Source organism: Anomaloglossus baeobatrachus, chromosome 1 (genome assembly GCF_048569485.1).
Source record: "Anomaloglossus baeobatrachus isolate aAnoBae1 chromosome 1, aAnoBae1.hap1, whole genome shotgun sequence".
NCBI lineage: Eukaryota > Metazoa > Chordata > Amphibia > Anura > Aromobatidae > Anomaloglossus > Anomaloglossus baeobatrachus.
Window position 1 is genome coordinate 301788017 of NC_134353.1, and position 25281 is coordinate 301813297.

At 42.3% G+C, this 25281-nt stretch overlaps 1 protein-coding gene across 2 annotated transcripts in view; it reads right to left on the reverse strand.

The window, feature by feature from the left end:
* Positions 1-1099: 1099 nt before the first annotated feature.
* Positions 1100-25281, reverse strand: part of SMARCAD1 (SNF2 related chromatin remodeling ATPase with DExD box 1) — a 194154-nt gene continuing 169972 nt past the window's right edge. For both annotated transcript variants that reach the window (XM_075351068.1, XM_075351074.1), the window contains 2 exons: positions 8802-8911; positions 1100-1616 (listed from right to left, as the gene is read on the reverse strand). In XM_075351068.1, the coding sequence (XP_075207183.1) occupies positions 1555-1616; positions 8802-8911 (172 nt within the window). In that variant the 3' untranslated portion in view covers positions 1100-1554. The remainder of the gene's footprint in view (positions 1617-8801; positions 8912-25281) is intronic.

Here is a 25281-nt window from a genome sequence, read left to right on the forward strand (position 1 = left end):
CCTATTGATATACCCCCCATCCATCCTGCTCATATACTCCCATCCTGTTCATATACCCCCCATCCATCCTGCTATATGCCCCCATCGTGCTCATATACCATCCTGGTATATGGCCTGTATCCTATAGCACAGAGAAAAAAAAACAAACGTTTATACTCACCTGTTCCTCACTCTCTGCAGCCGATCATCTTCCTCTCTGCACCACTGACGTGTGTGTGTGTGTGTGTGTGTGTGTGTGTGTGTGTGTAGCCGTCCCCCTGCAGCACGCGATGTCTTCCTGTCTGTGCCGATCAACTGATCAGCACAGATCAGCTGACCGGCACAGACAGGAAGACATCGCGTGCTGCAGGGGGATGGATCCACACACGGGGGACGGGTGAGTACACCGATTCACTGCACCCCGCGCTGATGATGACGCGAGGGGGGCAGTGACTACAGCCGCACATGATCACTCCAGGCTGTAGTTGCCAGGGGTGATCATGCAGGCCGGCTGTTTACTATGCGCGCGTCCCCGCTCGTCCTCCCGCCCACCTGGCAGCGCCGGCTTCTGCGCTGAGAAATGGGCAGGAGGATGGGCGTGCATATGTAATGAGCGGGCCCACGTGGTCACAGCAGGCTGCTACAGCCTGCTCGTGCCCCCGATGACCCGCTCCACCGCAGCACCTCATTCCCCACAGCCACAGTCAGACCATAAGACGCACCCCCAACTTTCCCCCAACATTTGGGAAGAAAAAAGTGCGTCTTATGGTCCGAAAAATACGGTAACTCTTCTAGTAATAAAGTGGTTGGCTTAATAGCAAGCAAATGGTCAGAAGCTGTTATAGTAAAAATCTACAATTTACATTAACTCAAAATATATATAGATTTGTTTTTCTGACACAAACAGGCAAAGATACATGTGTTGCATTTTACTCTTAAGAAAATACTGGTCATAGTTATTTTCAGCCAATATCCTTAGTATTACACTGAAAAAAAAAACAATAAATAATATACATGCTCAATTATATTGTGAGTCTACATGGTATTGTTATTAAAACTAATAGAGAATTTGAAAAAGAAAATAATATATATGTGCAAAAACTTACTGAAGTATACAGAGGACTTTGGAAATATTTTATTTTTTTGCAGAGTAAAAAAAAAAAAAACATCAAAATACAGTCAGTCAATGGCATAGAAATTAACTGAAGAAACGTAACAACAAAACATAAAATAAAATATACTTATACATGAGAAGACAGCATTAAAGAGGTAGGGAAATTATATAATACAAAAATACTGACATCTAAAGAACTAATGAACTCATTGTTACAAACATCAAATTCTCATATTAATGTTTTTGTTTTTAAATTTCAATCCTGTTTATTCAACTGCTGCGGGTGTGACACACTCCATGTCATTTGTGTGACATCAAATGTATGAGACTTATGGAAATTCATAGCAGCTGTTCTTGTATGAAATTGAGAAAATCTGTACAGGTGTTCAAAGTCCTAAAGACCGTATAAAACCAAGAGCTTTAACTGCATTTTCAGAAATAAGCGCACAATATAGGTCTTGTTAAAGACCTAGTGATGCTTTTAGAAGTGTTGCCATGTCCAGAGGTATGTTTCCTTCATCTCCTAGGCAAATAAGAAAATATGATAATTACATACTAAAAAGGAAAAAAAGTTACATTGAATTTTTTTTACAAAGTGCTACAATTTTATTTATCTTGGAGCTGATGGTTCAGGAATTCAAAATCATCCAGTCAAAATGTATATTGCATTACTAGGTCAAACCCTTGATAATCCTACATTGGCCATGCAACTTCTGGTGATATCAAGTACTCAGTATATTAGACACCATAGCGTTCACTGAAACTTACTATAAAAAACGGCTATTTATCCGATAACATTATTGGCTAACCTCACAGCTTGCCACAGCCTAGCGATGTGAATCGTACAAAGGTTAGGATTCGGCTTCGCTTGGCAGTTTAAACAATCGTCAATTTGAAAACTGTATTTGGCATGTGACCACAAGTAATCTAAAGCTGTCAAGTGGAGCTGAATCCTAACTGTATATACATTTTAGGATATGTGCCCACGATCAGGACTCACTGAGTTCTGGAGGCAGCAGGTCCTGACCTGTGGGTCCATGAGTCTCCTCCGCAGGAGACCGCAGCTGCTTGTACCCATGATCAGGGTTCAGTGCGCTGTAGTCTCTTGCTTGTGTTCTCCCTATGGAGGACGCATCCACAGCAGACAATTGACATGCTGTGGTCTGGAAAGACGCACCGCAGGTCAGTGTTTGCTGCGGAAAAAACAAGCACAGTGGGCACGGGATTTCTAGACATCCCATCCACTATGCTTGTACTGTACAACGCAGCGTTTTGGATGCAGCTGAAGCATGCTGTGTCCAAAACACTGCAAACACTGATCGTGAGCACGCACCCTTATACTGCTCAAATTCACAAAGCTTGACAATTGTTTTTTTTATGAGGTATACAACTCCTTTAATACAATGAATGAATAAATCTACAGTGCCTTGCGAAAGTATTCGGCCCCCTTGAATTTTTCAACCTTTTCCCACATTTCAGTCTTCAAACATAAAGAATTAAAAAAATGTAATGTTATGGTGAAGAATCAACAACAAGTGGGACACAATTGTGAAGTTGAACAAAATTTATTGCTTATTTTAAACTTCTTAAAAAAATAAATAACTGAAAAATGGGGCGTGCAATATTATTCGTCCCCTTTACTTTCAGTGCAGCAAACTCACTCCAGAAGTTCATTGAGGATCTCCGAATGATCCATTGTTGTCCTAAATGACTGATGATGATAAATATAAGCCCCCTGTGTGTAATCAAGTCTCTGTATAAATGCACCTGCTCTGTGATAGGCTCAGTGTTCTGGTTAAAGCACAGAGAGCATCATGAAGACCAAGGAACACAACAGGCAGGTCCATGATACTGTTATGGAGACGTTTAAAGCGGGATTTTACAAAAAGATTTCCAAAACTTTAAACATCCCAAGGAGCACTGTGCAAGCGATCATATTGTATTGGAAGGAGTATCATACCACTGAAAATCTACCAAGACCCGGTCGTCCATCCAAACTTTCACCTCAAACAAGGAGAAGACTGATCACAGATGCAGCCAAGAGGCCAATGATCACTCTGGATAAACTGCAGAGATCTACAGCTGAGGTGGGAGAATCTGTCCATAGGACAACAATCAGTTGTACACTGCACAAATCTGGCCTTTATGGAAGAGTGGCAAGGAGAAAGCCATTTCTCAAAAGATATCCATAAAAAGTGTTGTTTTAAGTTTGCCACAAGCCACTTGGGAGACGCACCAAACATGTGGAAGAAGGTGCTCTGGTCAGACTAAACCAAAATCGAACTATTTGGGTACAATGCCAAACAATATGTTTCGCATAAAAGCAACACAGCTCATCACCCTGAACACACCATCCCCACTGTCAAACATGGTGGTGGCAGTATTATGGTTTGGGCCTGCTTTTCTTCAGCAGGGACAGGGAATATGGTTAAAACTGATGGGAAGATGGATGGAGCCAAATACAGGACTATTCTTGAAGAAAACCTGTTGGAGTCTGCAAAAGACCTGAGAATGGGACGAAGATTTGTCTTCCAACAAGACAATGATCCCAAACAAAGCAAAATCTACAATGGAATGGTTCACAAATAAACGTATCCAGGTGTTAGAATGGCCAAGTCAAAGTCCAGACCTGAATCCAATCGAGCATCTGTGGAAAGAGCTGAAAACTGCTGTTCACAAACGCTCTCCATCCAACCTCACTCAACTTGAGCTATTTGCAAAGGAAGAATTGGCAAGAATTTCAGTCTCTCGATGTGCAAAACTGATAGACACATACCCCAAGCGACTTGCAGCTGTAATCGCAGCAAAAGGTGGCGCTACAAAGTATTAACTTAAAGGGAACGAATAATATTGCACACTCCACTTTTCAGTTATTTATTTTTTTAAAAAGTTTAAAATAAGCAATAAATTTCGTTCAACTTCACAATTGTGTCCCACTGGTTGATTCTTCACCAGAACATTAACATTTTTATCTTTATGTTTTAATCCTGAAATGGGGGAAAAGATTGAAAAATTCAACGGGCCAAATACTTTCACAAGGCACTGTATAGACTCCATGCAGGCATCAAGCTCATCGATAAATACACATACAGTAGGTTAAGTTGGAGGATAGATTTTATAGAATGGTAAGAGTCTTGGAAGGGACCTCAACAGGTCCACCTCTCTGCAAGTGTAGGTTTATCTACATCATCCCAGCTATATGCTCATCTAGTTTCCGCTTGAAGATTTCCATTGATTGAGAGCTCACTAAAGGTACCGTCACACATAACGAGATCGCTAGCGAGTCACGGTTTCTGTGACGCAGTAGCGATCCCGTTAGCGATATCTGCCATCGATCAAGCCCCTGCTGTGAGGTCGCCGGTCGTTGCCGAGTGGTCCAGGCCATTTTCTTCAAAGGCGATGTCCTGCTGGGCAGGACACATCACTGTTTTTGACACTGTGTGACAGGGTCCCAATGACCGCCGAGATCGTTATACAGGTCGCTACTGCGACCTGTATTGTTCCTGCATCGTTGGTAAGGTCTGACTGTGTGACATCTCACCAGCGACCTCCCAGCGACTTACCAGCGATCCCTATCAGGTCGCATCGTTTTTGGGATCGCTGGTAAGTCGTTGTGTGTGACTGGGCCTTAACTCCCACGGTAGCCTGTTTCACTCTCTGACTGCCTTCACTATCAGAAAGGTTTTCACAATATCTAATCTGAATCTCCTTCCTTTTTGTTTCATCCCATTGCTTCTTATACTTCCTTGTGCTAATGAGAATAGGATTTTCTCTGCACTGTGACTACCTCTCAGATATTTGTAGACCACTATTAAATCTCCTTTCAGCCTTCTCTTTTGCAAACTAAACAATCCCAGTTCTTTTAGCTGGTCTTCATAGGACATGGTTTGCAGACCTTCTACAATCTTGGTTTCTCTTCTCTGGACTTGCTGTAATATATCGATGTCCTTCTTGAATTGGGGCGCCCAGAACTGTACACAGTATTCCAGGTGGGGTCTGACCAGGGCAGAGTATAGGGGAATAACAGCCTCTCTCGATCTAGATTCAATACTTGTCTTGATACATCCTAGAATTTTGTTCTTTTTAGCTGCAGCACCACACTGTTCGTTCATGTTGAATCTGGGATAAACTATAATGCCCAAGTCCTCTTCCCCAGTACTATCACCTAATTATTTTCCTCCCATACTATACAGTATGTCCACCCATATCCAGTCCACCGCCATTAACCTGAGAACGGCGGCAGCTAGAGGCAAAGAAGTGGTGTCTAGGTATAGTAAAGTATCCATGCGCTACGCAATTAAACCACCTATAGCGCCACCTGGTGAAAAACAACGGAGTTAGCATTTTTATCTCGAAAACGGAACGAGATAGAGAAAACAAAGCGAATAATAAAGTTGTAGGGCATCATCAATTCAATACGAATCGACACCGTTCCAGTGGACAGGATATGGGTGGACACACTGTATATGCTTTTTACATTTCTATTACTCAGATGTAGGACTTTGCATTTGTCACTGTTAAACACCATTCTGTTTGCTTCGTCCAATTGTTAAAGTGTGCCTAGATCCTTTTGAATACGCTCTCTTTCCACTCTAGTGTTGGCTCCTCATATCTTAGTATCATCTGCGAATTTTAGAAGTTCTTCTGTTGTCCATATCATTTATAAAGACATTAAACAGTACTGGGCTCAGGACAGAACCTTGTGGAACCCCGCTTTTAACTTTCCACCAGTTTGATGTGTAGCCATATAGTAATAGTCGTTGTACACGATCATTAAGCCAGTGGTGAATCCATCTGATTTTTGTAGATCCGCATTTGATAATTTTTTTCAATGAGAATGATAGGTGATACCTTATTGAATGCTTTATTTAAGTCAAGGTATACTATATATCCACGACATTCCCCTGCTCCAACCATTCAGTGACTTTGTTGTAGAAGGAAATCAGGTTGGTCTGAGAAGATTTATTGGCCATAATTAATGCCTTCCCATCCAGGTACCCAAGTACATGTACTCTGACAATTTGCTTGAATAATTTTCCTGCTATGGAAGTCAGGCTTACTGGCCGGTAATTCTCTGGATCCTCCTTTTTCCCCTTTTTGTAGATTGGAAAGCAGCAAATGTTTTCCCTATCTAGAGGGACCACTCCTCTTTCCCATGACTTATTGAAGATTACGGCAAGCGGTACTATTATTTTCTCAGCTATCTCTTTCAAGACTCTAGGGTGTAAATCATCTGGACCTGGTGACTTGGTTTCCTTGAACTTGACAGTTTCACCTTTTTCATTCTTCAGGACTCCAATGGTCTCCTCCACTTTTCTTTTGCTTTTAACATATCCCCAAAACCTTTTTACCTTACTCTTTGCCTCTTTTGCAAGGCTCAATTCGTGTTCAGCCTTAGCTCCTTTAACAGTATATCATAAAAGTGAGTACACCCCTTACATTTTTTGAGAATATTTTATCTGAAAATATGAAACTTTGATACAATGTAAATGTAACCGTGTAAATTTTGTGTGCCCTCTAAATAACACAAGCTGCCGGGCTGCTTTTACAGCTGACTGCCCTGCCTTATTGGATTCCACCTTCCCTGCTCACTATTCTTTACTTGGTATGTTAAGCTCCTGTTGGTACACATTTTTGTGCTCAGCTGGTCCTTTACCTTGATTTTCTGGCTCTATTGGGCTCATGTCCTACTCGCTGTACCATCTATATACGCTGCACTCTGCATTTTAGGGATACCCTCCTTGGTTGATTTTGCCGCACCATACCTAGAGGGGCTATGTAGATATATTGTTACATACAGTTATGAGTGTTTAGACTGTTGTCTACAATAGTCTCCTTCCAGGCTTAAGGGCTATTGTGTGCGCTCTGGTCAAGATCTTTTGCAACCTTTTCACATATGGTATATTACACCTTGTAAGCTGCAAGTGTTGATATTATATGGGATACGATTTTTTCTACTGGCCTTAAGGGCCCTGTTTTTGATTGCTAGTTTTTCATGTGAGCCTCTTTGCCTAGGGTAGTGCTTTTTTGGGATTATCCAAATATATTGTATATAGGTTTGTCAGCTGTGTACATTGTTTTTTAATTGTTTTTAATGTGTGTGTTATGGATACAATAAAATTAGCTAATTTTATATCCGATGTGCACATTCATTTTTGAAAAATCCTGTTTCTTCTTGTCTGCTAAATAACACAATGCAGCCATTAAGGTCTAAACCACTGGCAACCAAAGTGAGTACACCCCTAAGTGAAAATGGCTAAATTGTGTCCAAAGTCTCCACAATTATTTTCAAACACTGCCTTAACACTGTTGGGCATGGAGTACACTAGAGCTTTACAGAAGCCACTGGAATACTCTTCCACTGCTCCATGACGATATTGCGGAGCTGTTGGATGTTAGAGACATTGCGCTCCTCCACCTTCCATTTGAGTGTCCCACAGATGCTCATTAGGGTTAAGGTCTGGAGAGCTGCTTGGCCAGTCTAACACCTTTACCCTCAGTTTCTTTAGCTAGGCAGTGGTGGTCTTGGAGGTGTATTTGTGGTTGTTATAGTATTGGAATACTGCCCTGCGGCCCAGTATCCAAAGACAGGAGATAATGGTCTGTTTCAGTATGTTACAGTACATGTTGGCATTCATGCTTCCCTCAATGAACTGTAGCTCCCCACAGCCGGCAGCACTCATGCAGCCTCTAGTCATGACACTCCTACCACCATGCTTGACTGTAGACAAGACATACATGTTTTGTACTTCTAACCTAGTTGCTGTCACACCCCCCTGACATCATGTGAACCAAGTAAGTTAATCTTAGTCTCATCAGACCATAGGACATGGTTCCTTATTCTGCTTGTCTTCAGCAAACTGCAAAATTTCTTGTGCATTATGTTTAGAAGAGGCTTCTTTCTGGGACAATAGACTTGCAGACCAGTTTCATGCAGTGTGCAATGTATTGTCTGAGCACAGACTCGCTGACCCCCTCATCCATTTAACCTCTTGTAGCAATGCTGGCAGCACTAATGCTATTTTGAAAAGACAACCTCTGGTTATGACCATAAGCACGTCCACTTAACTTCTTTGGTTGACCATGGCAAGGCCTGTTCTGAGTGGAACCTGACTTGTTAAACTGCTGTATGGTCTTGGCCACTGTGCTGCAGCTCAGTTTCAGGGTGTTAGCAATCTTCTTATAGCCTAGGCCATCTATATGTGGAGCAAAATTTTTTTTCCCCAGATTCTCAGAGAATTCTTGCCCATGAGATGCTTTGTTAAAATTCCTGGAACCAGTATGCGAGTGTATGTGTGGAAAATACCAAATTTAACATACCTACTCCCCATTCACAAATGAGACCTTGTAACACTAATGAGTCACATGACACCGGTGACGGAAAATGGATAATTAGGCATAATCTGGCCATTTTCACTTAGAGGCGTACTCACTTTTGTTGCCAGCAATTTAGACATTAATGGCTAGGGGTTGATCTATTTAGAGGGCACACCAAATTTACACTGTGATTCAAATTGTACATTACATTGTATTAAAGTGTCATATCTTTAGTGTTGTCCCATGAAAAGATACAATAAAATATTCACAAATGTGAGGGGTGTACTGATTTTTGAGATGTACTGTTGTGCAGTTGATGCTAGAGTATAAACTTTACTATATAAAATGTAAACATAAAAAAAAAAAAAAGTACGGATCAGCAATATCATACCTGTATCTGAGGTGGTCATATCTTGCTCCAGTCTTAACTTCTGCTGACTAATTTTTAACATTGACTCCTCAATTGTTCCTTTGCCGATCAGTCGGGTAACAGTCACTTCCCTTGAAGGAAAAAAAACAAACTCATGACCCAATTTTTGTACCAGCTAAGCATTCTACTCTATATGGCCATACAATTATTTCATTGACCATATTTTCTTTGGACTTCCTCACATTTTTAAGTTTTCCACTATAGTCTTATGAGGGCTTTTTTTTTTTGAGGGATAAGTTGCAGTTTTGAATGACACCATTCTTCTATACAGTCAATACACTGGAAACTGGGTGAAGAATTTTAACAAGTCCAGGGAAATTGTAAAAAATAAAATAATGCAATTGTTTTTTGGGTTTTGTTTTAACTGCGCTCATTGAGTCATAAAAATTACTCTGAATCTCGATTCTGTAGGTCAGTACGATTCCACTAATACCAAACTTGTCCAATTTTTTTTCTTGTCCATAGGAGAAACCATACTTTTGGCTTGTGCCACCACTTGAAAAGACCCGTACCACTTTTTTCATTTAAACTAATCACTGTAATGAATGGGATTTTGTGTTAAGGGATTAAAACGTAACTAAACAAATTTTTTTTTTTAGTCTTTGCAAAGTTATGACTCTTTATAATGTACTCCATCATCATATCTTGCTTACTTTCCCCACTCTCAAACTCCATGCTGAAAGGGCTGTTTCCACTATGTCTACCAATGACAAGGTGTGGGATGGGAAGGACCAATGGGACATCCCAAAGTGAATGGTATTCCCTCAGAATAATTTCCGAGTGACTGCGGCCTGCACCACATTCCTGCAGACATGTGCATCTGCTGAAGCAAAAGTGTGTGTACTCTGTTGAACTTGGAGAACAAATGAACTGAAGACCAAGTCAGGCCATGCAGAGCCAACACATGATGCTGTACTGCCAAGAAAGCACTGACTACTTGTATCAAGTGGCCTGTGACCTCATATGGGAGAACTGTGACTTTCACCTGATAAGCTTCCAAAACGGCAGATGATATTTTGCAAAAAATTGTTGCTTCACTGGCAGAGACACCTTTGTTAACACAATCTGGGATGACAAGCATCAGAGTGTCTAAAGGGAACCATAATAGGCATGTAGAAACAGATGGTGCTGAGCATGTCCATCTTTTTAGAGGGATCTCTCTTTACGATGAGACAAGGAAGGGCAGAAAGAAGTTAGGGCTATCCACACATTGTGGTAAAAGAGAGAATCCAGCTTGGCTAGAAATCGGATACCAGCCGCAAAACCACCTTGTGGAACACAGAAAAAAGGTGAGCTACACAGAGCAGCCAGTTCAGAGAATCTTCTGATGGAACTAATCTCTACCAGAAGACCACCTTACAAAAAAAAAAAATCATTTGCAGGCAGGCTTCTTTGAAAGCCTTGAATGGAGAAGACTGTACAGCCCATTAGTACCAGGGCAATATTTTACGGGGCCACTGGTGCTGGTAGAGCAGTGTCAATTAGGCAAAACCATGGAGGATGTTCTTGATACAAGATTCTGGAGGCCAGGTTCTTCTGAAAAGAATGAACAAAAAAGACCTACCCCTTCAGTAAGCTGAGGACCTTACCCACCTCTAAACCAGACTGCAGGAAGGAAGCGAGCTGGTTGGCTTTGCCCCCATTGAAGAAGAAAAAAAAAAAAAAAAGGCTTACAGGTGTGATTATATATGGGAGACAAAGAGGGGTTCTGTTTTTGATCATGGTCTTTAATTCCTGATCAGAGAGGCCAGAGACCTCAACAGCCATGCCTCAAATTCAGCGACCGTGAACTCAGGTGGAAAAGTAGAACCTAGGAAAGCAGGTTTGACATATCTGGGAGACCACAAGGGATGTCTGCGACAAGGTTGGTTATATCTGTATACCAGGAACTACTGCGCCAAATCTGGAGCTTTGAGGATGACGAACACTTAACGCCTTAATCATTCAAGAAGCTTTTAGAGCAATGGAAGTGGGGAAAAAATATACGCAAGGAGAAAATAAGACCATGGGATCACTTGAGCATAGGAAGTGATTGCGAGAAGATCGAGACCTGAACATAAATACGGGAACTATGTCTAGTATGTACCCAATCATAGATAAATCTTACAAAAGCTATCCGAATGAAGGAACCACTTCCCTGCTAACAATTACTTGTGACTGAGGTATTGGTGGCCCAATATATTGCAGGTATACAGTATAGTGAAGGAAATAATTATTTGATCCCTTGCTGATTTTGTAAGTTTGCCCACTGACAAAGACATGAACAGTCTATAATTTTAAGGGTAGGTTAATTTTAACAGTGAGACAAAATATCCAAAATAAAATCCAAAAAAATCACATTGTATTGCATTTTGAAGAGAGAAATAAGTATTTTATTTTCTACAAACCATTAAGAGTTCTCGCTCCTACAGACCACTTAGACGCTCCTAATTTACTTGTTACTTGCATTAAAAGACAGCTGTCTTAAATGGTCACCTGTATAAAAGCCTCCTGCCCACAGACTCAGTCAGACTCTAACCTCTACAACAGGGGCAAGACCAAAGAACTTTCATAGACGTGTACAAGTCTGGAATGGGCTACAAAACCATTAGAAAGACGCTGGGTGAGAAGGAGACCACTGTTGATGTAATAGTAAGAAAATGGAAGAAATACAAAATAAGTATAAACAGACATCGATCTGGGACACCATGCAAAATCTCAGCTCAAGGGGTATCCAGGATCATGAGAAAGGTGAGAGATCAGAATAAAACTACACGGGAGTAACTTGTTAAAGGGAACCAATCACCAGGATTTTTGTATATAACCTAAAGCCATTGCTATACTGGCACTATCAGGCTGATTCTCTACATACCTTTAATGGTCAGCTCGGATGTTTAGGTTTTGAAATCCAAGAAAGTAAAGCTTATAAAATCGTCAGCCTCTTGAGTGACAGCAGCTGAGGAGCAGATAATATCTGGGGGGGGGGTATTAATACTTTTCTCCTCCCCCTGTTAGAATTAGCATAAATATTATACAATCAATGTAATTTTTTTCTTCCAGGACCTGTGGCGAGTTCATACCCATGTGACCAGAAGGGGCAAGGCCTCAGCCAATAAGAAAATGTTGCTTCCTAATATCCGCTGTTGGCTGAGGTCCCGCCCCTTCTGGTCACATGGGTATGACCTCACCACAGGTCCTGGAAGAGAAAAGTTGCATCGATTATATAATGCTTATGCTAATTCTAATAGAGGGAGGGGATAACTAACCTAAACAGCTGAGCTGACCACTAAAGGAAGGTATAGACTCAGCCTGATAGTGCCAGTATAGCACTGGCTTTAGGTTATATATGAAAATCCTGGTTATTGGTTCTCTTTAATGATCTCAGGGCTGCAGGGACTACTGTCACCAAGAAAACCATTGGTAACACATTACGCCATAATGGATTAAAATCCTGCAGTGCCCGCAAAGTCCCACTGCTCGAGATGGCGCATGTGCAGGCCCACCTGAAGTTTGCAAATGCACACCTGAATGATTCTGAGAGTGATTGGGAGAAGGTGCTGTGGTCAGATGAGACAAAAATAGAGCTATTTGGCCTTAACTCAACTCACAGTGTTTGGAGGAAGAGAAATGCTGCCTATAACCCAAAGAACACCATCCTCACTGTCAAGTATGGAGGTGGAAATAAGTTTTATGGGTGTTTCTCTGCTAAGGGCAAAGGACTACTTCACCGCCTCAATGGGACAATGGATAGAGCCATGTAACATAAAATCCTGAGTGACAACCTCCTTCCCTCCACCAGGACAATAAATATGGGTCGTGGCTGGATCTTCCAGCACGACAATGACGCAAAACATACAGCCAAGGCAACAAAAGAGTGGCTCAAAATATAGCACATTAAGGTCAGGAGTGGCGTAGCCAGTGTCCAGACCTTAATCCCATAGAATATGTATGGTGGGAGCCGAAGCTCCGAGTTGCCAAACAACAGGCTCAAAATCTTAAGGATTTAGAGATAATCTGCAAAGAGAAGTGGACCAAAATTCCTGCTGACATGTGCGCAAACCTCATCAACTACAAAAAAGTCTGACTGCTGTGTTTGCCAATTAGGGTTTTTCTACCATGTATTAAGTCTTGTTTTCCAGAGAGATCAAATACTTATTTTTCGCTGCAAAATGCAAATTTATATAATTTTTACAATGTGGTTTTCTGGATTTTATTTTGGATCCCTCACTGTTAAAATAAACCTACCCTTAAAACTATAGACTGTTCATGTCTTTATCAGTGGGAAAACGTACAAAATCAGTAAGAGATCAAATAATTATTTTCTTCACTGTATGATCTGCTGTGATCGCTAAAAAGTATATTTCAGAGACCTCAAACATGGCTAGATGGCTGCGAATTCTGGCTTGATGGTTGATGTATGCCTTGCGAATTGCACTGTCGTTTTGAATGCTGACTAGGCTCCATAAACTTATCTTCTAGTGTTGAAGAGACAACCAAATTGCTCAGAGTTGCAAGATGTTGATGGATAGATTTGTTTTGTGACCATTTAAGCAGCCCTGGACAGTGAATTGAAGAAATATTGCTCTGCAACTAAAGAGACTGGAATCTGTGGTCTCTACTTGCCAGTAAATGGGAAGAAAGGATCAGCTATGACGAATCACATGGGAAGGGATCCACCAAAGGAGGAACTGCTGAACATGGTGAAGCTGCTGACAGAGATCCAGAGAGTGAAGAATTATCAGATTGGATGATGAAGGGTTTTGTATGAAAATGTACCAAAGAAAATGGCCATTATGAAGGCAACCATCTTCCCCAGAATCCTCATGCAGGAACAAAAAGAGACTGTAGAAAAGCACGTGAGGGTTCACATACTGTTGTTAAGGCATATATTCTTGTCTTACAAAATAAATACTCTTGCCTCAATAAATGGCTTTCCTATAAAGAGGAGATTGCTGGGAGTGGATTAGGGCAGACTTTGTCCTTTTTTTAATAGATCCGAAATGAGAGAGTTTCCATGCCCATTTGCAGACATTGCAGATTCTCAAATAGAGAAGCCATGATGAGGATGCTGTTTAGACAGGTGATGCCTGCAATGCCTGTGGTATGCCAAAGGGCTAGGGTGGAGGCCATGACCTTAGTGAATACACGGAGTCTTGGGCAGCCCAAAAGGGAAGAAAAAACTGAAAACGAAAGTGGGGAACTGCAAAGTGGAAAACATCTCCGGTGAAGGGGGAAATATGGGAAAATTAAGCTAAAATAACCTGGATATCCAACGAGTACGAAAACGGCAGTGATTCCATCTTTAAGTTTTGAAGTTGAACTCCCTTATTGCAACATTTCCAGTCCAGATGAGTCAAACAGATCAGTCTTTCTTGGGAACAAACAAATTTGAATAAAAGCATGTAAATCTTCCTGACCGGAGAAAAGAAGAGCTTGATAGATGGCAACAGTAAACTAAGGAGAAAGAGTGAAGGAGGGATCTCAGAAATTTGTCATGAGGGGTGACAGAAAACTCGTTTCCAGAGGAGATTATCTCTCGGACCAAGACATCCTCAACTTTGGGAAGTCACTCATCCCAGAAGTTAAGAAGGCAGCCCCAACAAATCACCTGTCATTCGGCGGAAGACTACATGGTCCTGGATTTTGCGGACCTGCCTGCTGGCTACGAGGGTCGAGTTGGATTTAAGGATGGCCTTTACTGCTCTAGAGGGGCAGATGACTTCTCATAGTTCCAGGGAACCATGCTAAAGCAAATTGGTGGGCCTACCGCTTCTGGTTGGTACATTTTGGTCTAAATTGTGGGAGAAAAGTGCTCCTCTCTAGAAGCCTCAAAAAGAATTTAATCATATCTAGCCTCAAAAACAAGAGCTTAGGAAGGGCAGAACTAGAAATTTTTTTTGGCTTAATTGCTTAGAGTACAAATTCAGCTTGAGAAGAAACTTGTCTGTATGCACAATCTGATTGGCTATGTCAGCAAATTCTTGTGCAGAGCGTCATAACACTGTTGCTTGGAAAAAGTCAGAAACTGCTTTGGAGACCCAGTTGGCCATGAAGACTGAGCTGACAGACTCAAAGGCAGACTTTCAAAAAAATGTCATGAGTCTGTAAAGCCCCCGTCACACAGTAATGTTAACAACATCGAGATCGCGAGTTCGCCAGACGTCCAGTCAGCTGGACGTCTTTATGCGGCGACTCAATGTCAATAGTAACAACATTCACCTCACTTATGTTTACAGCAGTGAGAAGATCGATTACTTGGATGTACGGGTGTTCAAAGGGACCGATGGATCTTTGTGCACAGATATTTTCCGTAAAGAAACGGCAATGAACTCATTCCTGAGTGCAAAATCATTACATCCTAAACAGGTGATTAGGTCTGTCCCGACGGGACAGTTTTTGCGGGCTCGTCGAGTGTGCTCCAATGATGCCTTGTTTGAAAAACAATCCATTGATCTAAAGAGACGTTTTAGGGCTCGTCATTATCATGAGCAGTCTATACAGGCTGGTTATGATAGAGCTAAGGATGCGCCACGTGAGGTATTATTGAGACATGGTAGAAAGAGTGGCGATGAGGATGTCACCCGTTTCATTACCCCCTACCATGCACAGTGGAGGGAGATGTCTGACATTGTCGGGAAGTATTGGTCGGTGCTTCTTACTGATTATGATCTTGCCAACATACTAACCCCCCGGCCCGCAATCACTCCTAAAAAAGCCAAAACTTTAAAGGATCAGATTGTAAGAAGTCACTATGCCCCTGGAATTCAGAAAAATTTCTTTGGGATAAGTAGGGGTCCAAGATGGGGATCTCGATCCTGTGGTGACTGTGGGGCCTGTCCTCAGATGGACAGTGCGGTGGAGTTCTGGGACTCATCTCGGGAAAATACGTACAAAATAGTACATTCTATCAATTGCCGATCCTCTGGGATTGTGTACTGGGCAATCTGTCCTTGCGGATTAATTTATGTCGGCCTGACGACCCGAGAATTTCGGGTACGAGTGTTGGAACATATCCGGGACGTCAAAAATGCAAAAACCCGAAGAAATTTTTCTCTTAAAAAACATGCCAAAACATTTTAAGGACAAACATGATTGTAATTGGCGAATGTTAAAATTCAGGGGCATAGAGAAGATCCATCTTGGGGCGAGAGGGGGAGACTTTAAAAATTTATTATATCAAAGAGAAGCCCGATGGATAACAATTCTCGACACTGTCAAACCAAAAGGGACTTAATGATGTCATCAGCTACAAGCCCTTTTTGGTCTAGTATATAACTTGGCTCATGGTTCTGTGTTTTAAGGGGGGTATTTGGATTTCTGGTTGTTTGCCTACTCACCATATGTTTTAATTATTCTTTTTTTTATATAAACCCTTTTTAGACATGGCTGCTTGTATCCCTGGATATTGGAAAATCTAGGAAAAGGATTTAATCATTTATCTACTGCATGGAGGCTGGATTACCTGATCTGGTGTTTTTCTGAATTGGATGAATTAAACTCATGGACTTTAAATGAAATATATCAGATGTTTTTACTTCTGGGGGCAGGGCGGTGTGTATGACCTCGGGGTCTGAAGTGGTTACTGTGTGGGTTATCTAGCCCACGCTGGTCCTGGGTACATGGTTCTTCTTTTTATGTATGATGGACACTGGCCACCTGAGGGTCTGTCAGTGAGCTCTGGTGCATGTCGGTGTGGTGTTTTGGGTCACAGAGTGGTCATATTGACTGTGTGCTTAGGTGCACATATATATATTGTTTTATTTGACTATTTATACTGATGCACTTTATTGCTAATTGATCTCTCTGTGACTTATAAACCCACATTTTGAGGTGTTAATCTATACTCTAAATCATGAAGATTTATAATGATTGTCATGCATGTACTCAGGTTTCTCAGGCTCTGAACTTTATACACACCCCCCCTGCGTTATTTGCAGTTTCTATATGTGCACAGGTTCTCCATAATGGCTTTGCCCTTTCTATAGCCTTCTTTAAAAATGGCGATTATGACTTCTATCCTGTGCGCGCGCGATGCTCTGGTCTCTTTCTTCTCCTCTCTGTCTGGCGACCTATCAGGTGCTGAGTTCGTGCACATGCGCACGCTCGGTTCCGGGACGCTGGACTCAGTGGGGGATGGCCACTGGAGGATCGCGGCGCACCGCAATAGGATGGTGAGTCCTTTACTCTGGGATTATAAGCAGCCTCACATACCATACCTGCACCTCCCGACGAAGCAATAGCGAAACGCGTCGAGGTGCAGGGTGGTGTGTATGAGTGCGGGGTCTGCAGTGGCTCCTGGGTAGGTTATTTAACCCTGTACCGGTCCTGGATGCCTGGTTCTCTTTCTATGTATGATGAACACTGGCTACCTGAGGGTTTGCCAGTGATTTCTGTTGCATGTCAGTGCGGTATTTTGAGTCATAGAGTAGTCATACTGACTGTGTGGTTAGGTGCATATATGCATACCATTTAATGGGTTATTTATATTGATGCACTTTATTAACAATTGATTTTTCTGCGATTTACATACCCATATTCTGATGTGTTAAAAAATGAAGATTTATAACGATTATCATGTATGTACTCATGTTTTTCTCAGACTCTAAATTTTGTACACACCCCCTACATTATTGCGGTTTTTATCTATGCACGGTTCTGTACCTTACCCTGTCCTTGTTGCATTCTTGCAATATTTTGTGAAATTTTGTATGAAATAATAAATAATTTTCTAAATAACTGATATAGTTTAATATTCAATACTGAAATTTGGAATTATGGAGGTCTTTTGTAGGATTATGTTGAGAAGAAACTTGTCTGTATGCACAATCTGATTTGCTGTGTCAGCAAATTCTTGTGCAGAGCGCCATAACACTGTTGCTTGGAAACAGTCAGAAACTGCTTTGGAGACCCACTTGGCCATGAATACTGAGCTAAAAGCAAGAAGGCCTGCGGAGACACCATCACATGTCTCAACGCTGGCAGGAAAACTAGCCAGGTCTTTCACCGGGAAGGAACAACCACGGGAAGAGCAGTCTCCAGTCAAGGAGACCACCTATGCCAAACATGGTATCCATCCACAGACAGCCGTTTCGGGGTATTTGCCCCTCATCAGTGTGGAGTAGGAATCTGGCTAGTGGGAGCATTGCCTAGTAAAAGACTATGTGAGCAAGGATGGTTGACCTTAGGGAGATCAACATCCACCACTGCGGAGACACCATCACGTGTTTCTCAACGCAGTGATTCTAGAGCAATGCCCCCTGGGTAATATTCAGAGCAAGAAGGCCTGCGGAGACACCATCACATGTCTCAACGCTGGCAGGAAACTAGCCAGGTCTTTCACTGGGAAGGAACAACCACGGGAAGAGCAGTCTCCAGTCAAGAAGACCACCTATGCCAAACATGGTATCCATCCACAGACAGCCGTTTTGGGGTATTTGCCCCTCATCAGTGTGGAGTAGGAAGATTCCTACTCCACACTGATGAGGGGCAAATACCCCGAAACGGTTGTCTGTGGATGGATACCATGTTTGGCATAGGTGGTCTCCTTGACTGGAGACTGCTCTTCCCGTGGTTGTTCCTTCCCGGTGAAAGACCTGGCTAATTTCCTGCCAGCGTTGAGACATGTGATGGTGTCTCCGCAGGCCTTCTTGCTTTGAATATTACCCAAGGGGCATTGCTCTAGAATCACTGCGTTGAGAAACACGTGATGGTGTCTCCGCAGTAGTGGATGTTGATCTCCCTAAGGTCAACCATCCTTGCTCACATGAATACTGAGCTGACAGACTCAAAGGCAGACTTTCAAAAAAATGTCATGAGTCTGTAAAGCCCCCGTCACACAGTGATGTTGTTAGCGAGATCGCTGAAACGTCACAGGTGTTGTGACGCGCGAGCGATCTCGCTACGTGTGACACATAGTAGCGACCGGCCACCCACTGTGATATCGCCGATCGTAACTGAATGTCCTAGATCATTTTTTGATTGTTTGTGTCCCGTTGGGCAGCATGCATCGCTGTGTTTGACGCCATAATAGCTGGTGTGTGACAGGGTCCCAACGACCGCCGAGGTCGTTATACGGATCGCCGTATCATTGCTGCGTCGGTAATTAGATCTGTCTGTTTGGCAGCTCACTAGTGACCATGTAGCGACATACCAGCGATCCTGACCAGGTCGTATCGTTGTCTGGATCGCTGGAACATCGCTACGTGTAACGGGACCCTAAGTTAATGTTTTAAGTGATGCTGAGCAAAGTAGCAAGGTAGTAAGACATGGATAGCAGTGAGCCTGGGGGTCCACCTTACAGAAAAAGACTCATTTAGACAGAAAGTTGGCTGAAAAAGGAAAGAATGTTCAGGGATTTAGGTGTCAAAGAATTTTTGTCGGTCCATCGATTCCCTAGATAAGACTTCAAATGGTTGCAAGAGTACCTCGTGATGCATATGGCTCTTTTCAAGAAGACTGCCTCTGCAAGGGGTTGAGGGTCCTCTACTTAAGGACTCTCAACCTCCTGCAAGGAGTAAGAAAAAGGATAAGGGTTTAGGTTCCAGCTCCTTACATAAAATTTCAAAGTTTTGTTTAAACAATTGTAAAAATATCTATATCACTCAAAATAAAAAAAACAACTCAAAAGAGAAACGCAACGCTTTTCAATCACAAACAGGGATCTTAATCAGTGCGATGATTAAGCTTGTAATCAAAACATACGGGTTTTCCCTTTTTATAGATTTCTTTGCCTTAGAGTGCCATGGATTTATTTTTACAATTGTTTAACCCCTTAACTGCGATACATCTTATAACGGTGGCAGTTAAGGGCGCTATTCCTCAGCAGCGCTTTTTATTGGGTATAATGCCCTGCAGTGTTGGCAAATCTACGGGGGTAGCCGAGAGTCAAGACTCTGGAGATCACGATCCGGTTCGTTTTTTTTCAGTTCCCGGTCACATGTAAAAGTCAATGCAACGCTGGTGAAAAAATAATTTATCTCCCACCTGGCATGAACAAGCATGACAGATTAGAGAGACATGTCCTCCCCCAGTCCCCCGGTGTGGCCAAAGTCTCCCCCTCCCCCAGATCATCTAAAATAGTGGGTACATGAGTTGTGCACCCACCGCATTTGTCCTCCACCTCTCCTTTCTCTTTCATCTGACATGTCAGATGAAAGAGAAAAGTCCTTCCCAGTACCACCTGCAGCGCCAAGTCTCCCACAGCCACTCACTCTCCTTGTCTTATGAAAAAAATGGCGGATGGATGCTCAGAGAACCAGCTCTCAGCGAGCAGTGAGACTGCAGTAACTGAGATCACAGCAGTCCCACTCCTAACATGGAGTGCCTTCATTTCCAGAACAGGGTGGATACGTTCGCTGAGATTGCCCCCCATATCCTGGAAGACTGTTGTCGTGGAAACTCCAAAATGGATGACAGCGTACTGGATTTTTTTTTTCAGCAAATTGGTGAAATTGGTAATGTGTTGGGGAGTGTTTTTTCAAATAAATTTTTTTTGTCTTTATTTTTTTTATTACTGACTGGATTAGTAATGTTGGGTATTTGATAGATGCCAAAATTGTTTAGCTCTAAGGCCCCGGGGATAACAATAGTCTAATTACGCGTATAATAATCCCCAATTATATGAAAATAATTTTTATTTTTATTCAAGTAAAAAAAATTTTACACCACACCATTTTGTGCATACTGACATTACACTGATCAATTGTCTTAAGCCAACTAAATGGCAACCCCTGATCTTGAATATCAAGAACAGGGTTTACAATGAAATAGAAGACAAATTGATACAATTTAAACATATATAGCCAATTGTTGGTTCACAGGACACAGAATGTATAAGCCAAACTTAACTCGGTAGCTCCCAATGTGACTATGCTGGCACGTTAGTGCTGATTCTGTGGTCACAGTCAGATATATTCATCCAGGAGTATCCACACAAGGCGTTGGAAAATAGGTCCTTTAATCAATGTAGTGAACGGCCAACCATTTCATATTAATTTAAGACGTCTCCACCTCGACGCGTTTCCCCACACAGGCATGTGGTTCATCAGGAGGTTGTCAGATAGTACAATATGGGGTATGCAGGTCCATGGCGCCAGACAAACAGATCAGCAGCACTCCAGTCAATACTGTCTTGATGACATGCTCCCGTCCTCCAGGCGTCCATGACGCCTGGAGGACGGGAGCATGTCATCAAGACAGTATTGCTGCTGATCTGTTTGTCTGGCGCCATGGACCTGCATACCCCATATTGTACTATCTGACAACCTCCTGATGAACCACATGCCTGTGTGGGGAAACGCGTTGAGGTGGAGACGTCTTAAATTAAATATGAAATGGTTGGCCGTTCACTACATTGATTAAAGGACCTATTTTCCAACGCCTTGTGTGGATACTCCTGGATGAATATATCTGACTGTGACCACAGAATCAGCACTAACGTGCCAGCATAGTCACATTGGGAGCTACCGAGTTAAGTTTGGCTTATACATTCTGTGTCCTTCTGTGAACCAGCAATTGGCTATATATGTTTAAATTGTATCAATTTGTCTTCTATTTCATTCTAAACCCTGTTCTTGATATTCAAGATCAGGGGTTGCCATTTAGTTGGCTTAAGACAATTGATCAGTGTAATGTCAGTATGCACAAAATGGTGTGGTGTAAAAAATTTTTTACTTGAATAAAAATAAAAATTATTTTCATATAATTGGGGATTATTATACGTGTAATTAGAGTATTTGATAGATGCCTCAAATTTACCAACCCCTGGGCTTGATGGCAGATGATACGGCACAGCTGGTATCAATCCCTTATGTTACCCTGTTTGTCCCCGCACCAGGGCAATGGGATGAGCCAGAGCGAAGCGCCAGGATTGGCGTATCTAATGGATGTGCCACTTCTGGGGAGGCTGAGGTCTGCTATTTTTTTTTGGCTATGGAGGGCCAAATAAACATGGCCCTACCCACTCTGAGAATACCAGACACCAGCTGTCAGCTTCAACTTGGCTTGTGATCCAATTTGCAGGGGACCCCACTTTAATTATTTATAAGTAAATTCAAAATACAGTATGGAGTGACCTCAGTTTTGGATTACCAGCCAAGTTAAAATCAGCCAGCTGCGGTCTGCAGCCGTCTGCTTTACCATAGCTGGCTGGGTATCAAAAATAGGGGGACCCCCCACATTTTTTTTTAATTAATTTTTGGGGGGCTTAAAAACAAGGCTAACCACCTTTTAGTGTCACATGAAAGTCACTAAAGGCTGCAAGCTTAGAATATGTACGGGGGTTGGACATCATATATGTGTTTGACATCTATCTATCCTAGCTTTTTAGGCGGCATGCCCACGATTAGGGTTTGCAGCATTTTAGATGTAGAGTTTTTGCTGCGTCCAAAACGCTGCATTGTACAGTACAAGCACAGTGGATGGGATTTTCAGAAATCTCATGCCCACTGTGCATCCTTTGTCCGTAGCGTAAACTGACATGTGGCGTGACTGCCTGAGCTGTAGGATGTCAATTTATGTTGTGGAGACGCTTGTGTTCTCCGCAGGTAGAATAGAGGTAAAGTTAGCAGCAGCCTAAACATGGATCGTGGGCACAGGCAGTTGCGTTCTCCAATGGATAACACTCACATCTCTTCAGGAGGGATGACACTGTATCCTAGATGAGGTGTCGACGGATTGTGGGCACATAGCCTAAAAGTTAGAAATTTGATGCTACAGCAACATTTTTGTGAAATACCTGTGGGTGAAAAACTTTTTTTTGTGCATTGTGACTATCTGGATTAGGGCTTGCTTACATGGCTGTAGATTCATGTGAGAGAATAGGGCCGATTATGTTAATAATCAGCTCCAAAGCCTGATCAGAGCTTGAGCCGAGTGTCATTTACTGTGTCCGAATCTCTTGCATGCGAAAATCGGAGTGTGGGCGAGAAGACGGAGAACTTAATCTCTTCATTGTCTATTTTTGTGCATATTGGACAGCATTCAGATGACATCAGAGTGCTGTCCGATGTTTCACATGCATCCATAAGATGGCTGCATGTCAACCGATATACAACGTCAATTGCAGCAAGCAGCGATTATTTTTTCTGATGCTGGTTGGCACTGCCACACAGTATAACATTGGGCCAAGTGCTATCCGATAAAACATCAGATAGCACTCAGCCTTATAATATGCTCAGGTTAGCAAGCCCTTAAAAGGGATAACTAAAGTTTGAAAATTGTTAATTTGTTGAACATGTGAAAGGGCAGGGCCCAAGTGCATTGCATTATGTAGTGCAGTGCAATATTTAAGCCTGTCAATCTTATAGTGGTCGCCTGCCTATTAGACCATTCTTCTGCGGGGATCTAATATGGCTATGGTGTATGCAGACACACACGCCAATTTTAGGGGCCTGCTTGCCTTACTGACCCATTGGCACCCAGCAAGAGAGCTCAGCTTTTCTCTGTTAAACTCCAAGGTCACTATTGACTGTGGCTTCTGAGGAGTCAAAATGCTGAGACTGGAGCGAGAACGGGTCCCAGCAAATGGAGCAGGAGCTAAGCAGTTTATTAAAGCTCGCTACCGCTGCATACATGTGTAAACAATGGTGCATTAAAGTTTTTGAAGTCTTCAGAATTTTCTATACGTTTGCATACATTACTCAAAACTATATCAACTTTTCACAGAAATCCGAGAAGTGTACAAGAAAGACAAGTCGAACAGGAGACAAAAAAAATAGACTGACATTTTATTAAAGGAGTAAAATGATCCAATATCACGTCTAAGTAACAAAACTATGTAAACCTGTGCTTTGCATATCTAGTATGAGCGCACACAGTGTGCAACAATAACTGATTAGTCCTGCATTTTGCCTTGGAAGAATTTTATAGTCAGTTTCTCCCTACAAAACCACTTAATTTCTACTATGTTGGCGGATTTTCTCCCTTGAACTGTTGGCTTTAAGTCCGTCTACAATAGGATTAAGGTCAGGACATTGACTTGGCCATTACAAAATTGTAATCAAGAAAAAATACAAACAAAAAAATACTGTCACCATGTTTTTGCCACCTAATCTGAAGGTAGCAGGCTATTGAGGCCGAGAACTTGATTCCAGTGCTTAGTCACTTACTGGGCTGCTTGCTGTAGCTGTTGTAAAATCATTGTTTTATCAGATGGAGAGTATCACTAAAAGACTAGTACACCTGCTGCCATGTAAACCTCCATACTCATGTTTTAACCCACCACTGATTTGCAGCTTTCTGCCTATGCACACTGTACACAGAAGTCTGTTAATTTTGTTGGCACGGTTATACAGAACTCAGCATTTGGAGCACCAGTAGCTCTGCAGCAGATAAAGTGACTTTACAAAACTACAGCACACAGCCCAGTGAGAGAGACTGCTGAAATCAGGTCCTCTGCCCCTAAAATCAGGTTGTTCTCAGATGGGGTAGCATAAAAAAGGGTGGCAGATGCCCTTTAACTATGCTTTTGTAAAACAAATTGTGTTTTGGTGGTGGTTGTTTTGCTGCATGCTGCACATTCCTTTGAGATCAGGAGCATATATCCTGACATTTTCCTTTAGAATTTGTCAGTATAATTTAGAATTCACGGTTTCATAAATGATAGCAGGCGTCCTAGCCCAGATGCTACAAAACTAGGCCAAAACAGGATACCACTGAACGGTCTCACGGTGGTTTTTATGCTGTAATGCTGTGTTTTTCTTTCTTTCTCCAAACATATTTCTTCTTAAACAAAAGCTCTATAGTGCTCTAATCAGTCCACAGAACATTGTTCCAATAGCCTTCTGGCTCCTCCATGTGATCTTTAGCAAGCTGCAGATGGGCAGAACATGATATTTGCTGGTCTAACCCTCTCGTGAAAGATAATGCTCCTGAATTTCCTCTATTTGTACGCAATCTATATCCCTGTGGATTGGTGGAGCCCAAACATTTTAGCGACCATTTTGTAACCTCTTACAGTCAGATGAGCATCAACAATTCTTCTGAGGTCCTGAGAAATCTGTTTGTGCCATGATATACTTCCACAAACATGAGCTAAAGGAAACCTGTCACCGGGTTTTTTCCTTATAAGCTGCAGCCACCACCAGTAAGTTCTTATAATACGCATTCCAGAACACTGTATATAAGAGCCTAAGCTTCTCTGTAGAACGTAAAAAAAAAGGTTTTAATTTTACTCACCTGGGGGCAGGGTGGTCTGATGAGCATCGCTGCTCTCGTGTCCAGCGCCTCCTCCATCTTGTGTAATGGTGGTCCTCAGTTATAGCCCCGTGAGGAGGACGCGTCCTACATCATCCCCGCAGAGGCCGCCATTGCGCTCCTGTGCACTTTGATCTGCCCTGATGAGGACAGAGCAAAGTACTGTAATATGCAGGCGCGAGGAAAGGTCAAAGACGGGCGGCACGGTGGCTCAGTGGATAGCACTGCAGCCTTGCAGCGCTGGGGTCCTGGGTTCAAATCCCACCAA